Raw genomic sequence first — 16,259 nt, forward strand, 5'->3', positions numbered from 1 at the left:
GTTTAAATTGACGTTTACTTCCACACGAACTTGACCATGGAACAATATTTTAAAAAGACTATCGGTCCTATTTATACTAAACAAGAAATTCATTTTCTCAAAATCGCTGGTCGAAGGTCGTCTCAGAGCTGCACGACAATATGATTAGATATTTACTGTGTAAGAGGACCTTTCTTAACTCAGTCGGTAAAAGCACAGCTTTAAATCAAGACCATCCTGGAAGCAGCTGGGTTTGATTCCCGATGTGGTCTAGGAACTTGTCGGGTTGAAAAATGTCTTGACTTCCCTTGGCATAAAGTATGTTTGTCCTACTTGCTACTCAATTATACCAAAGCAAAAATGGTACAGGCTTAGCAAGCGCTCAATTAAAAACTTGGAAGTGCATCTAGAACACTGAATTGAGGGCCAGCATAAAGTCCTAGTAAGGAAGTAATAAAGAAGAAGAAGAAGAAGAAGAAGAAGTATGTAAACCTTTTAAGAGGCAACCTACTGTCAGCCTCAGAAGGTGTTATCAATGATGATCACCAAAAAGTGATGTTTTTTTTTCAGCATAAACACAAGAAATACATCAACAATTGATCATTTTGTCAAGCTTCTGCATTCATGTTCCACCAGATGTCACAGCTGTTGTGTGCGGTGACATCTATTGGAAACTACACACAATCTGTTTTCCTATAATTGTTCACAGAGGACACTGCAGTGCAAAACATGTCTGGTACCTCTATATATGCATTTAGATTATTATTCGAAGTCCCTCCTTTTTTACACATTCTGCACACAAAATAGCTCACCCCTCACAGAATGTCCCGCCAAATTTTATGTATAGGGCGGGGCATAAATTATCTTTATGAACTCACCTTTTATCCAAGCAGTATCTGATTTTTGTCAAAACAGAACAAAAATGACACAGGCACCTCCTAGGCCCCCTCCTGTGAAATTTTCTAGCTACGCCAATGAGTATTAAGTTATTCTTGTTAATCCAAAAACAATGACATATCGGCTCGGTAAAGCTAACGCGATTAAGCCTTCAAAATAAATGAACTGATTTCCAGAGTAAACGTAATAAACCAGGAAGCAAGGGAAATTTCCATGACATGGCAGAATTTTCCAAATCACTCCACCGTACGGTACCCTCAGTTGCTAGGCTTCCTTGAACCTGAAACCAAACCATGTAGCCAACCGGAGCGAGTGCAAACAAGGGAAACTCCAAAGAATGCTGCTGCCACAGGGGGGCCCTAAAAGCCAAACAGCCAAAGGAAGTTTAAATTGCGCGTTTACAAACAGCCACGAGGCAGGTTGAATTCCACCACGGAATAAATACTGTTCTGGGCTAAAGAAAAAGTACTTGCATGCTTCCTTCCTCATTCTAACCATACACTACCACACGGTGCTCGGTATTTTGCCTGCGGATATGCGGCAAGCATCCGAGACATTTGTATGGTAAATATTGCGTTCGAATCGACGCGTGCTAAAACTGTGGGCAAATTTGTGAGTGTGTGTTTGTGAATGTCTTCGGAAAAGGGAACTGCAACTGCGGTCGTGTGTTTCTGCTTCCGTTCTAATTTACTATTTTTTTTCGTGTGCCCTCCATTTCGGGTGAATATCGGATTTCAGGTCGGGTTAGTCTCCGTCTCCCTCCGTATTTAGATGGTGTGTTTGTGCTTGCACTAGAAAAACATTGCTGCTGATTAAATGGCTTTCATTGTATGGCTTTGTGGCAGGCGGCGAACATTGAACTCTTGAACTGTAATTACAAATTCTTGGGGTCGGGTTTTTGAAGAATGAATGGCACCAAAGTTGGACACATGTGCTGCTCAAGTGCGACAAAAGCGGGGAATTTGTGGGGAGTTGTACGACACGCGTAAGCGGTCTCGTCTCTGTCTCGTTTTGGTGGGAAGCCATATAGCTTACAACATTATAGTGACATAATGTGACCTAAGTCAAAAAGTGCTCTAATTCCGTTAGAATATTCTTTTCAGACATTTATGCTGCTCCTCTGAGTAACAAAAAACACTGGCAGGTAGCAAGGCATTCAAGTAGAAATTTTCCAAGGTTTAAAGTGCATTGAATTGCTTTAATGAGAGCAGAATAATATTTCTGTTGCATCTTCACGAACTCAAACCCATTTTGGTTAGGAAGCTGCTGTTAAAGGCACAATACTGAAGAGAAAAATAATAAAGTGTAATCATCCAAATTTAGACCAAATAACCCATGTATTCTGATTCATTCATACATACAATACCGGATTAGAATAAACACCCAACCCTTTTTTAAACGAATACATTTTTCAAAGTTTTTTTTTTTTGTAGTTAAGTTAGAAAATTTATGCAAGTACTATATTTATCTTAGTTTTTTTTCTGATTTTTTAACACCAGTTGCATCACATTTTATTTTAGTTGAACACCGAAAAAATAGGAGAAATGAATGTAATGTCGGTCTAAATGCCCCTAATTTGGGCCCATACATGAATTCATCAATCGACTAAATTTTCAATAGTGACCAAAAATATCCATTAGTACCGTCTTAATGACGCTTTCATTTAGATAAAATTAAAAAATAGTAGATTTTTAGCGATGGGCCCAATCTCAGATCCATAGGCCAACATTAGAGCCATTTCCCCTACCACGTAAAAATGGTTGAGTGTATAATATTATGATTATTATTATTATTATTATTATTATTATTATTATTAATAAACTAAAACTTTTCGGGATATGCGTCATAATTTCTTAAATTTTGGCTGCAAATTAATCAACTAACTAAACAATATTTATCGGTATCGTTAAGAGCTTAATTAGATCTACGTGAAATTAATCGCTTCTTATTTGACGGCCCTTTTTCAAAATTTAATTTTTTTTATGTTCAATGAATCCAATCCACTGAAATTTTACTCATTTATTGTCGAAATATTAATCTTTGAAACGACTATCTGACTAAAAAAATTTTCAACGATTAAATCAAGTTTTTTTTTTCTTTGATTCGTTTTCCGTCGATCTTGTTGTCCGTGCTGAGCACCAATGTAATCGACGCCAGGAAGCCAGCTCCCACACCTGGACCCTACCTATCGACCCATCAATTCATGAACCGGGACCAACGGTTTTACTTCCCTTTCGAAGGAAGGCGTGATCAGAGATGTTATGCCTCTGAACAAGGGCGTCACAATATCAGCTTCAATCGACCAAATCGATGCGACGAAGAGACTGCTGGCTTTCTTTTTCTGTTAAAGTCGAACAGCTTCGCAGCATTCTAGAACCTCAGTCGGCGTGCACAAACAAATGTTCAATCGCTTGTCTCTCTTTCTCCCGTCGCTCCATTGGCCTTCCTTTCAAGCTTCGGTGAAACGGATGAGCGAAAGAGCGCTCGACTTTGATAGTTTTTTCTTTCATGAAACACATCAACAGAGGTTTCATGACGTATATGACGGAAAATGAAATAACACATTTAAAGCATTTCTCACGTGAAAACACGTGAAGATTACACGTAATATTTTTAATTTATCTTCCATCCATATATTTATCTAAAAAAAATGATCAAAAACGGGACATAACGCATTTTAAACAAATTGAAAGATCGGTGATAGAGTGTTCGTGAAAGGGGATTGAAAGCCATAATGAGGTTCGTTTAACTAGAAAATCGACGTTAGTTACATTGAAAGCGATGAGTAAAGCAACGACGAGAAGTTCCACAGCCAGCGTTTCCTTCTAAGCGTGCTTCTTTTTCACTATCATTTCTTGCTGATAGTCTAGCTAGGCGTTATAGAAATGAAGCGTCGAACACGTATGTATGAGAGAAAAAAAAAACACGAGTTCATTTTAGAGCTTCGAAAATGTAGAGCCATGCTCTGAACATCCCGGCGGTGCCGACTGGGATTGAATGCAGGCCTGCTGGGGTGAGAGGTAATCACGCTTATCAATACACCACCGGCACCGCTGATGTAATCAAGTTATATAAGTTTGTGTTTTAGCCATGTAAAAAAATATATTTAATTATTTATTTGCTCACCATCTTCAACTACGTCGTACAAACTGATGACTTAAAATCTAATTTAATCTAAGTCCTTTATTCTAGCACTGAACACATGTGCTGGTCAACATAAAATAAAACTAGCTACATACATCATTAAAGGAACGCAAACAAGAATTAAAACAACTATATAATTCAAAATTCGTTCTGTGAAATGGAATTGCAAGCAACGGGGAATAACAGAATCGTCGAGGAGGAGTATACCACGGAATCAGTTCCAGGAGTTTGGGACAGTCCACGTTGCCTGTTATGAGGTCGAAGATAAACAGTCATTGCAATTTAAGACGCCCGGCTGAGAGGGATTCCAAATCAATCAGTTTGCATCGGTCGGGATAACTTGGAAAATTGATTGGATCATTCTAGGGGAGCTGACGCAAGGCAAACCTTATAAAACTTTTCTGAATCCTTTCAACCGCAATGATATGCGTTACTTAAAATGGAGACCAAACCGGGGAAGCATCCCAACTAACAATTTTCGCAATGTAAACGCTTTAATCATTTCATTTATACAGCCTCAAGCTGTATTGAAATGTTATACGATATGAGGCAACCTTTACTCAACCTCTATACAAACAAATCTGGCGAACTTAGTCAGCTACTTATGGCTGTTGTGACGGTTGGGATAAGCTCTTATTGCATATCCTTTTACGCTTCTATACAGCTGTTATGCTGCTGTTCAGTTGTGTGTGAACTTGAAGGCCGCTTACGCAACCTTTACCCGATTATCCAATAATCACTACACAGCTTTCTCTATTTATGTTTTTTTGTTGGAGGAATTTATCATGTTTATTTTACTGCGAATCAAATTTATCGAAATTAGTTGAAAGCAACATTACCAAATTATTTACACTGTACCGGAACCTGGAATCGAACTCGAGACGACTACATTTGCGTACCTTGATACTACCAACTTCGCTACGCCAACACTTTGAACTGACGTTAACAAATTTACATGCCCTTCTACAACAATATTGCTGAATAGAGGCTTTATAATAATGCACATGAATCACTTTTCTCGACTAGTTAGGGTAACTGATGATGGTTGGACCTATTTAGGCCGGTTTCACACGACGTCAACATAAAAAAATGCATGATTAGGGGAAAGATCTACCTTTCTTGTTCCTAATAATAACATAAAAAGTTGAATATTATGAACTAATGATTTTATAAAAGGTTTTTATTCAGCAAAGAATAATGATGTTGGTTGGACCTAAAAAATGATGATGGTTGGACCTATTTTTGCAAATGCTATTTTAGCCCATAATTGTTCAAAAGCTTTGTTTAGAGCGTATTGGTATCATGAAAAAACCCTTTTTATACAGTTTTTTTTTTTAAATTTGAGTTTAACTTCGTTTTTAAAAAACAGCACTTTCCACGCATTAGCTATTAATCATGGTTCATTTTCTCGGAAAATCATTGACCCGATTTGGAAAATTTTAAACGTCAAACTATAGGTATTGTGGTCCCATTGAAAGCTATCGAATATTTTTGGAATCGGTCAACTGGTTCCGGAGATATGGCCGGAACAAGTTCCAGGGTATATGGAACATGGACCTAATTTTGACATGGAAGGAATAAAACCTATCATACGATAACAAGATCAATAACAAAATTGAGTGCCTTGGACCACATTGGCCACTTCCGGGCATGTTTTGGGTGCCCCCGGGGAATTTAGGGGCTTAAAATGACAGAATATCAGAACTTAATTCCGGTTTTATATTTTTTTTTTCGGAAATAAGTTTCAGTTAGCAATTTTTAGTTTGTTAACATTTTATTTCAAATTATTTCACACATAGAAGGTGTATGAGAAGTGCTTAATGTAAATTCATTTTAACAGATTCTTTCGGCGCTTTCGTGGAATTTCGGAAATCGGTGGTTATCCTTTCAGCCAACCTGACGATGGAATTCCTCCTTTAAATTTTCGCTCAACTAGTGACGCAAGGTCTTTAGCAGCTTCCCAGATCTTTTTGGCCGCCTTGGCACAGCCAGAAGCAGCGCACATACAAACCCAATCCGCTAGCTGCTTCTCCAAATCAACACTCAACACTATTTCCCTTCCATATTTCTTGCCGTGGCTTCCCTTAATTTTTGCGTGAAGTGTCGTTTTCGGAATATTGTACTTTTTCTGTGCCTGATACGTGGTAAGTGATTTATTTCTTGCTAAAAGAACAGCCTTTTGAAAATTTTCGACCGTATAACTCTTTTCTTTGGCCATTTTTTCAATCGAAGAAACTGATGACTCGGCCAAAACGAAATCGAATTTCAAATCAGCTGCGCATGAAGGATGTAGACAAACCGAAGCGCGCCTAGCGGCCGTCTTAGGAAACACATAGGTCCAACCATCATCATGCGTAGGTCCAACCATGATCATATTTATCTATTCGAATTTCGTCAATTATTCAAACATTTTAGTGAAACCAATGGATAAATGGCGTACTAACGTGTTGTTTACACCTTAAAGCAGTATTTTACTGCATGAAAATAAAAATAAATATAAAAAATATTCCTTTTTTGTGTGTTTGAAAGTAAGGCATGATGACGAGCAAATGCGTGGAAAGTGAACTGTTTTGAAAACACATTGAAACTCAATTGTTTTGAAGTTTTTTTCTTCTTTAAAACACCCATGCAAATTGAAGAAAAAGAGTTTTTTTATGATAGTAAAGTGGTCTTTGAAAAAAATATTAGCGAAGATTGACTAAATTAGCGATTGAAAAAATAGGTCCAACCATCATCAGTTTTTCGATAGGTCCAACCAGAATCAATTACCCTAATTCAGTTTTGTAAAGAAGCAGAGTAAAAGCTGTAAAATTGCACAAGTCTAAAAATAAACCTAGTTGACTGTAGAATAACTTCCAAAGTAGCACTAACACAGTTTATTAGTTGAGTACAGGTTGTTTATTTGTTGAAAAAGCACTTTTGTTGTTTATGTTATTCAGCAAGAGTGATTGGTTGTGTAGAAGCCATCAAATAAGTAATATATTCGCTTTATTAGCTTTGTTTGAAACTAACCGTTGAAAGTTGATTATTATTTGCATAGAAGCGACATTAGCGTTAATTGGGTGATTTTATTCAGTGCGACTGACAAATTGAATAATGGTTGTGGAAAAGTTGAGTAAATGCTCTCCAAAACTATGTTGCTAGCTTCTGCTTGTAGCTGTATCTGCAGCTTTATTTCAGCTACCTTACAGCACAACGCAGGAAAAGTTAGCTTATAAAGCTGAAAATGTTAGTAGGGATATTCTAAAATGCTGCGAACCAGCGGGCAGAATAGCGCCTTGAGACAATAAACATCGGTGAAGCCAGAAGCATAACGACGAATAAAACCAAGAACAGTATATGCTTCAGCAGTTACAATGTTTAAGTGTTCGTTAAACCTAAGCTTCGAATCGATCGTAATACCTAGATCACAGATGGAATTTGCACGTTCTAGAGTATCCGGCCCCATGTAATATTGATGGTGAATAACGTTGTTGCAGCGAGTGAAGGTGCCGTTGTCACTGCACCAGACTATCACACGATGTATATCTTCTTGCACTGCGACACAGTCAGTGGGACAAGTAATCGCACGGAAACTTTTTAGATCATCGGAAGTTTGGATGATGAGAGCATGTCACACTGGTCATTAACATCTATCTATTCTATCTATATAAAAATGAATTTCTGTCTGTCTGTCTGTCTGTCTGTCTGACCCTTATAGACTCGGAAACTACTGAACCGATTGGCGTGAAAATTTGTATACAGTGGTTTTTGGGGCCATGGAAGGTTCTTATGATGGTTCGAGACCCCTCCCCCTTCTGTAAGGGGGGGGCTCCCATACAAATAAAACAGAAATTTCTGCATAACTCGAGAACTAACCAAGCAAATGGAACCAAATTAGGCATGTGGGGCGAGTGTGGGGGTATAAGGAGATAATCATAGGGGGTAGCCCCTTATATAATAGGGAGGGGGGGGGGGTAGCTACGTACAATATAGCATGCTTTTTTTTAAATCGGCGCATAAATTCAAGCTAGTATTGAATCCCGAGCAAGACCGGGCACACTCAGCTAGTAAATGATAAAAATAAGAGGACCGAGAACACTGCCTTGTGGTACGCCAGATGGTATGTTGTCCAGGAGCGCACGGAATTCACCATCACGAAAGCATTGCGATTAGACAGGTATGAATAGAGCCATTCAGTGATCCATACCGGAAATCCAATGTGGTTCATTTTGTCAGCGCTGAGATTGTGCGGTACTGTGTCAAAAGCTTTCGCGAAATCAACATAAACCGAATCCACTTGTTGCTTCGATTCTAAGTTACGTGATATCGCTGATACATAACACATTAAGGGGAAGTTCACCGCTTCGAAAAAAATAATTACGTTTTGATTTTTCTAAAAATATTGAAAAAAAAGTATCAGAAATCTAAAAAAAATCACATTTTTTCTAATTTTTCAAAGAAAATTCACGTGCAAAAACATGTTTTATAAGTCATTATGGCATAAAGTTGGACTCAGAAAACCACAAAACATCAACTTTTCGGTTTTTCTGAGAGTCCAATTTTTTTTTCATGATGGGATAGAAATTTTTTTTGCATGTAATTTTTGACAAAAATCTAAGGAAGAAACTGATTTTCTTGGATCTTTGATAATTTTTATCAATATTTTTAGAAAAATAAAACGTACCGAAAATATTTTTTTTATTTTTGGGCCGGTGAGCTTCCCCTTAAGTTCGATGTTGTTGAACGATGCTTCATAAAGCCGTGCTGACTGTTGGAGATGATCGGTGCAGCAGCTCAGTACAAAACTGTGTGGATCAGTTTCTGAAATACCTTACTGAAACTACAGAGTATGGATACACCTCGATAATTGGTGACACACTTGTAGCTTCCGGATTTATGGATCGGTACTTTGGACCGTTCTGTCTTGGAGCGAACGGTTGAAAACAGCAGCGATAGACGTCGCCAGCGTAGCGGCGCAGTTCTTAAAATACACTGGAGACAAGCTGTCTGTTCCGGTTCCTTTCGTTGAATCAAGCTCATTGTATACACGGTAGGTTTATGGGACGGTATCTGCTCAAAACAGTTTTGATGTTGTACGGGCGATGCTTTATTAAACACGCTCTCGAAGAAAGTTGCAAAGAGATTGGCTGCTTCTGATCTTGAACGTGAATTTGTTCCATCGAAGTTGACCGAGCCAGGAGTCCGTTTCCAGCTTTCCATTTAGTGATGAAGTCCCAGAAGCGTGAAAGATTATGCTTGACGGTTGACTGAATGGTGAGCAAATAGTTTTCATGTGTTGCAGAAATAATGACTTTGTACTCCAACTCAAGCTCACGGAGTCTAGCTTTGTCGGAGCCAATTTTTGTAAGGAAATATCGGTTGCGCATCTTATGTACATTGTTACGACGGTTACGTAGCTCAGGAGTCCACCACGGTTGGTTGAAAACAGATACCGATTTTTGTCTGACGATTGATAACTTCCGAGAGAGATTGGTAAAAAGTTGATAGTATATGATCTACCGTAACATTATTCCATAATCGTTCCCACTCAATATCCATAAAAATACAGTTCAACAAGTCAAAGTCACATGCCGAATAGTCAAATTTGAAACATTGATCATGATCGTCAAGTAGTGTTGGTGCGTCACTGCGAGTTGGTGCGAGTTCGCTCCAAAACCGAATGCCCGCACCTTGCCCTTGACACCACTCATAAGGTTTTGGGGTGGGGCCAAATTCTTTTGATACTTTTAGTCACTGTTTCTTCAACGCCAGCTCGTTCTCGAACACCTTTGGTGTTTTACGAAGTTTGGCCTTCATGATGGCCCAAAACTTCTCAATCGGGCAAAGTTCCGGCGAGATCGGTGGGTTGACGTCTTTTGGTACAAAAACAACATTGGTCTCTGTACCAGTCTCACACCGGCCGCGCGTAGTGGCTAAACAGCATCTCGCCTCCTTAGGACCGCCCGTTGCCCGTTGATGTCCGTTGATGGTACCCGTCGTGATGTAAGGCTGGCTCATCTTGCCGCACTCACAGATTGCAGATGGCCAAGAACTTTTTTGTGAATTTGTACACCTTCTTCTTGCTTACCTCCTCAAGAACGGCCAACTATGATGTGGCAACGTAAAACTTCTGCCCCGGCAACTGCTGTGTGTCCGTCTTGATGTAAGTCTCGTCGTCCATCATGACGCATCTCGGTTTCTACAGCCACTCCCGGTACAGCTTTCTGGCGTGGGTTTTGGTCAGCACGTTTTGTTTGTTTGGTGCCTTTCGGACCTTGCAGACGTAGATGCCGGTACGTTCCATCGTTTTTGGACAAACCAGATGGAAACATCCACCTTCTTTGCCGCTTGAACAGACTCAACACCTTCCTGGCCTTCACCGGGTCAGCTCTTTTCGGTTTTCTGCCGCAGCTTGCCCACCGCTTGATCGTATGAGTCCCGATCCATCTGTGGGACGCAGTCGTATTTTCCATGACGGCGCACAAGATTTTTTTGGCGTATCTGCTCTTGCTCCGAGGCCATCTCGATAGCCACTTGACAGATTGTGATTGAATTCTGCCAGCGTAAACAACACACTCTTAGCTAGTTTAAGTCAAAATTTCCACACGCTAAAAAGTTACAAAATAATCAATGTGTCTCACTTTTTTCGAGTACAGTCTTAACTTTGAAGAGCCGGTGCAGTATGAGATGTCATTCAAGTGAAATAAAATTTTGAGAAAATTAACTGAACCAGATTTCTCGATAAACATTTCTATCTGCTTTGATCGATGCTCTTAATCGATTTTTTCTTTTGATAACTACGGCTATACAAACAGACTTCACGCTTTTTCTGCAACATAGTTTGATTAAGAAGATTCTCAGCTAGCATCAAATTCAACAAATAATGGTTTTTGAGCTGAGTTATTAACGCAAAAGAAAGTCGATGAAGAGGATCGATCAAAGCACATAGGACATTTTGAATTGTTCGTCAAAAGTTAGAACCGATTGAGCTTGGTGGATCAGAACCGATATTTTGAACCACCCTAATTCCTATAACATACAGCTATAGAAAAGAACTTTAGTGCAAAGAAGTTGCAAGTGATCGGTTAAAAGTGTTTTTTTTATCAGCATCGTCAGAACTGGTATTAGGGAGTTGGCAAGCTGGTCCGATGATTCTGTCCATAGCATTTCCAACCAACTCTGAAAATCGTAAACTTCACGAATTAATTAACGAAAAAAATTTCACACTTTGAATTCCTTCAATGTCATCGACGATGACCGTCTGCGTCCTCCAAAATTTCCAGAAATGCACCATCTGCTCCCACTCAAAGGAAAAAGTTTATAATTCCATTCCGCCACAACAATTAAGGTCCAATTCAGAGTCACGATCCATCTCCAATCTGCGTCAACAATCTTGCACCAAAGATCAAACCATCATCATCATCATCATCAGCATCAGCATCAGCATCTTCAACGACGACAACAAGCAAAATCATCGAGCACAATGAAACTGTTTGGACAACTAATCATAATTCAATTGCAAAACTTGGTCTCCATTCCGCTCCGCTTCGTGTGAAGGTGGGGGTGTGTGTGTATGTGCGTTTAGGTACTCGGGCAGAACGAGTCGAGACCAAAAGTTTTCTTTTCTTCGGTCACACTCGTCGTCCCCCGCGTGCCGTCGTCGTCGTCACCTTTCGGGTATAAATTTCTAAAACATGGTTTGAAAGTTTGGTCCCAAACTCCCATTACTTGGCACACGACGCGGCGCCTTGAATCGTCCCCCAGCCCCTCGTTCAGATAGCACAAATCGACAAATTTAAATTCTCGTGAGGGCAAACTTTTACTCCCTGTGCGACGATTTTCACCCGGCTCGTCGAATAAGCACGAAGATGATTTGTGACCCGCTCAAATTTCCCAAAGCAAAGGAAGCTTAATACTCACAGGCAACGACAATGGAAGCCGGTTGGCTGATGGTCTTCCCCCGGGGTGACCACGCGTGGCATTCGCACTTGAACGGAGGCTTTCCAAAGTACTCGTACACGAGGTCCCGCGAGATGGTTGCGGTCACTTCCTGGAAGTGAACTCCCGTGTGCGGATCAACGTGCGATTCCTCGACTGAGGGTGGGGGTTTGTTGCTGCCACTGCATTTGAAGTGCACCTGTTGGGGAAAAACACAAACGGAAGAAAATGGTTGAATAATAAATAATTGAGAGCGTTTAGATTTATAGTGATCCCAATATTTGAATCTTTTGAATAATGCACACGGCAGGTGTCTATCGGTGGTGGATTTATTGTTGGAAACCGGGCTTGATCATCTCAACTGGCAAAATTCAAATTACGTCGACTTGGAACAGAGTAAACATCAGGTCAGACCACGAGGACGGCAGGGACTCGAACGTGCGAGCAAAACAGCAAAATACTTGGCCGCTTTGTGTTGGTGGGTGTTGTTCTTGTTGGAGAATTTCGCATGAAATATTCATTCGCAGCTAGCCATGAGTGAAAACAATCCAGACAGTCGTGACGGTCAGAGTTGGCCATGTAAATGGAGGGATCTGGACGATGAGGGAAACGGAACCAGACTTTGAATACCAAATTGAATCTTGTTTGGATTCTTAGAAAATGGTTATGGAGAAAGTATTAAATATTAAGGATGCTATTTCCCAGTTGATGCTGCTCGAAACGAGGGGCGTTCGCATCCACAACTTAATGTTTATATTTTTTTGTTTTTGCACGGTTTTTTTTTTTATTACTTCTGCAGTAATGGATAAGAGGTTTCGAAACCTTCTATTGTACGATTTTGAATATTGCTTATCAATATCAATTAAAACTTCATACAAAAACTTTATTGTTTCATTGTCGATAAACAGTCCCTCGGCTTTCAAACACCCACAATGGATGTTACTATAGCTGCAACCAAAATCTAACCACCCATTCCATTCGAGCAAGTAAAAGACTCTTCCACACCCCAAGAAAATCACAGCCAAGAAAGAAGAAATTTAAATAAAATAAGCCTTTTATTGCATCTCCTGATCTCTATGCTTTCCTTTGGCAACCCAAGAATGCGCCACACACATACTAAGATGAACATAGTCTGAATTGTTTCCAGCTGTTGTTGTTGATGGGAAAAGTGAAAGATCGTTTCGTTAAATACAAGAGTTTCACTCTCGCTCGTTTGAAGCCATCACTGTGTTCTACTTTCTTCCCCACTCTCCCCCTCCCCCTCTCAAATCAAATTGAAGGAAGCCAAAAACGAGTGATACATGTACTTTGGCTTCCTCCTCCCCCCCCCCCACCACCAACCGAATTCTGAAAAGCAATGGCAACGTTGAGAAAAAGAAAGAACCAAGGCATTAGCATTTTGCAGTTTCCGGAAAAACAAGCTTTGGCATTAAAATTTTCCACTTTCATTCATGTTCTCTTCTAGGTTCTCCTGTGACTAGGAGCGCTTCCAAGTGGCCACGTATGCCAGGAAGAGAGTGTATATTATGCAAAACAGCAGCCCAAACATGCATACACACATATGCCGGAATAAAATGGAAAGATTTTCCTTAAGCTCGTGTGAGATTACATTGGAGCGCATCATTTTCCCCAAACAGGCCCGGCCTGGGCTTTGTTTAATTTCCCGCCGAGTGATTTATTGAGCTTGAGCAGATCTCGCTGTGTAAATGGCGAGGAGCGGTGTGCAAGTCCAACTCCAAGCTCGTGGGATCGTGGGAGGTTTGCTATCGTTATTTTTTTTTTTTTCATGTACCAAGCACCAGATACACACATTTGTGAAGCGAAGCCTGAAAGTGGATTAAATGATTAAACACCGCCTGAGGGGAGAGCATCAACAGCAGTGAATGATGTTCTTTATGCTGCCGCAGTGGCAGCAAGTGGATCCTCAGTGAGCGTTTATCCTAATGAGTTTTTTACAAAAATGTAATTTTGGGCGATGAGAATGCGAATTCGTTTCGAATGAAATTTTGATAATGGTGCTCGGTAAAAATAAACTTATTACGGAAGATTGTGAGGACAATTAAGACACAATTAAAGAAGATAAGACAGACATTAATTGCAAAAAGGTTTGCAAAAGGATACACATGACATAGCAGAATTTTCGAAAATATTTTTTTATTACTTACACAGCTCAGGATTGAATTAAATCAGCAATGGGTCTGGGTTCAATCCCAGCCGAGGTCGGTGGGATTTTTCTAAGGCATACTAATCTCTGATCACGTCTTAGTAAAGCCGTTAGTCCCGATCCATGTGTGTTTGAATGGGTGCGATATCCTACGCAGGTGTGGAAGCTGCCTTCCTGCACATTCGATTGCCGTCGATATTTTTGTAGATAGCGAACTCTCATTTTTATGCCCTTTCACCCTGCTCATGCCGTTGATCACATTGCATAAGGGAATCGTAAATGAGAAAGAGATATCGCAATAAATTCTCTCTATCATACCTGTTTTCTAAGATATGGAGTGAAAGTTGTTCCACCACCAATCCCTGTTCATAAGTTTTTCCTTGATTTCGTTGAACTTCGATGAAATTCTTCAAATGTTCTTAGAACTTCTTTGAAGTTCGCAGAACGTCTCTGAATTTGGTATCTTCGTTTTCCTGGAATTCTCAGATATTTGTTAACGTTCGCAGTACTTTCCTAATGTTATTACATTTTTCCTGTGGCTTACAGACCATCCTAAAGTTTGCAAAAAATCTGGTGTTTAAAGAACTTTCTGCAGAACATCATTGAAATTCATATAATGTTGCTATAGTTCACACAACTCTCTTAAGGACGACATTGAACTCCACTGAAGTTCACAAAACGTCCCTGAGGTTGGAAGATTTTTCTTGAAATTTATAGAACTTCTCTGAAGCATTGAACTTCTCTGAAAGTTATTGATTTTTATCTGATTCTTTGAAGGAACGTCCTTACAGTTTGCAGAATTTTTCTTAAATTCACTACTGTTCCATAGAAAGTCGTTGAACCTTCCTGAAAGTTTTCGTAGACAAAATATGGGAACTGCAATGAAGCTCTAGCAATTCTGTAGTAATTCAAGGGGAAGACTACCTAAACTCAAAAAATTCGTCATGGTTGCCAGACTTTATTTTCGATCTCGCCGTTGAGTCAAACATCTCTATTATTTTTTTTTTAAATATAAGTAAATTTTGCACCCATCAGGATTGTAAATCTCACCTTCGCCACCTTCTTAGTACGGGACACAAAAATTTCGGATACCTTCTATCTTCTTTATCAAGGTAGCAATAAATATTAATTGATTTTGCGCAAAGTCAACATAATCAATACGAATCTTAGTTGAGAGTCAAGGAGAACTCTCTAATGCCATTTGGAATAATTCAGTGAACTTTTGAACCTCAATTAACTGCATTTGTTCAATTCGTTATAGTTTAGTATCGTCAATAGTCCATGTATGTCTTCATAATCGGCATTGTAATCTTCAAAACACTTTTTCTCAAAAAATGTTGGAAGTTGGAAAACCAAAATCATAGGTAAATACAAAAAAAAATCCCACGATACCATTCCAATAACAAATTATGCAAATGCAATACCAAATCAATACCACACAGGTATTTTTGGTGTCCAAATATCAACTTTAGTTATTTACAAAGTATTATGCGTGCAATTTTTTTGGTATTATTCTTTGGTATTTCACTTTTTATGCCATGCTAATCAACACCAAATTTATGTATCTGGTCAGAATTAGGTATTCATTTGTTATTTTCACGTGCTCGGGCAGTTTTGATATTTTCAACCCTGAATTTGGTAGTAAGAAGTTATTTCCTCCTGGTCGGGAATTTAAAAATAAAACAGAATATTGCTGAAGTTCTCGGAATATTCCACAGTTCTTCAGAACTATTTTAAAAACCCTGAAATTATTTATTGGAACTACTCTGAAGATTGCTGATCTTCCTTGAAATACTGGACGAATCCCAGCTTAATAATCTTCAAACTTCTCTAAAGTTTACTGATCTTCCCTGGAAATGTCGGAACATTACTGAAGTTTTCAAAAATTCTCTGAGTTTCTTGGAACTTCTGTAAAGTTCCTGCAATTTTCTTAAAGTTAATTGAACTGTCTTGAGGTTTTCAAAGTAATCCTGAAGTTCTTGCAATTCTCTTGGAGTCCTTAAATGGAACTGTCCTAAAAAATATATCCCTGAAAATCTATGGACTTCTGTGAAATTTATAAAACATGTCTAAAGTTTTCTTAAATTGTCAGGAGCTATCTGGACCAACCTGAAATTCTTACAACTTCCTAAAGTTTCTCAAAGTTTTACAGACG

At 39.2% G+C, this 16,259-nt stretch overlaps 1 protein-coding gene across 1 annotated transcript in view; it reads right to left on the reverse strand.

Moving 5' to 3' along the window:
• The window catches only part of LOC135709902 (netrin receptor unc-5-like), a gene marked incomplete at its 3' end in the record, with an annotated part of 243,414 nt that overhangs the window by 65,121 nt on the left and 162,034 nt on the right, over positions 1–16,259 (reverse strand). The window contains exon 4 of the mRNA XM_065232349.1: positions 11,923–12,139. Within this exon, the coding sequence (XP_065088421.1) occupies positions 11,923–12,139 (217 nt within the window). The remainder of the gene's footprint in view (positions 1–11,922; positions 12,140–16,259) is intronic.

This window comes from Ochlerotatus camptorhynchus, unplaced genomic scaffold (assembly GCF_037179485.1).
Source record: "Ochlerotatus camptorhynchus isolate MF236.1 unplaced genomic scaffold, CSIRO-AGI_Acam_v1.1 ptg000367l, whole genome shotgun sequence".
Taxonomy (NCBI): Eukaryota; Metazoa; Arthropoda; class Insecta; order Diptera; family Culicidae; genus Ochlerotatus; species Ochlerotatus camptorhynchus.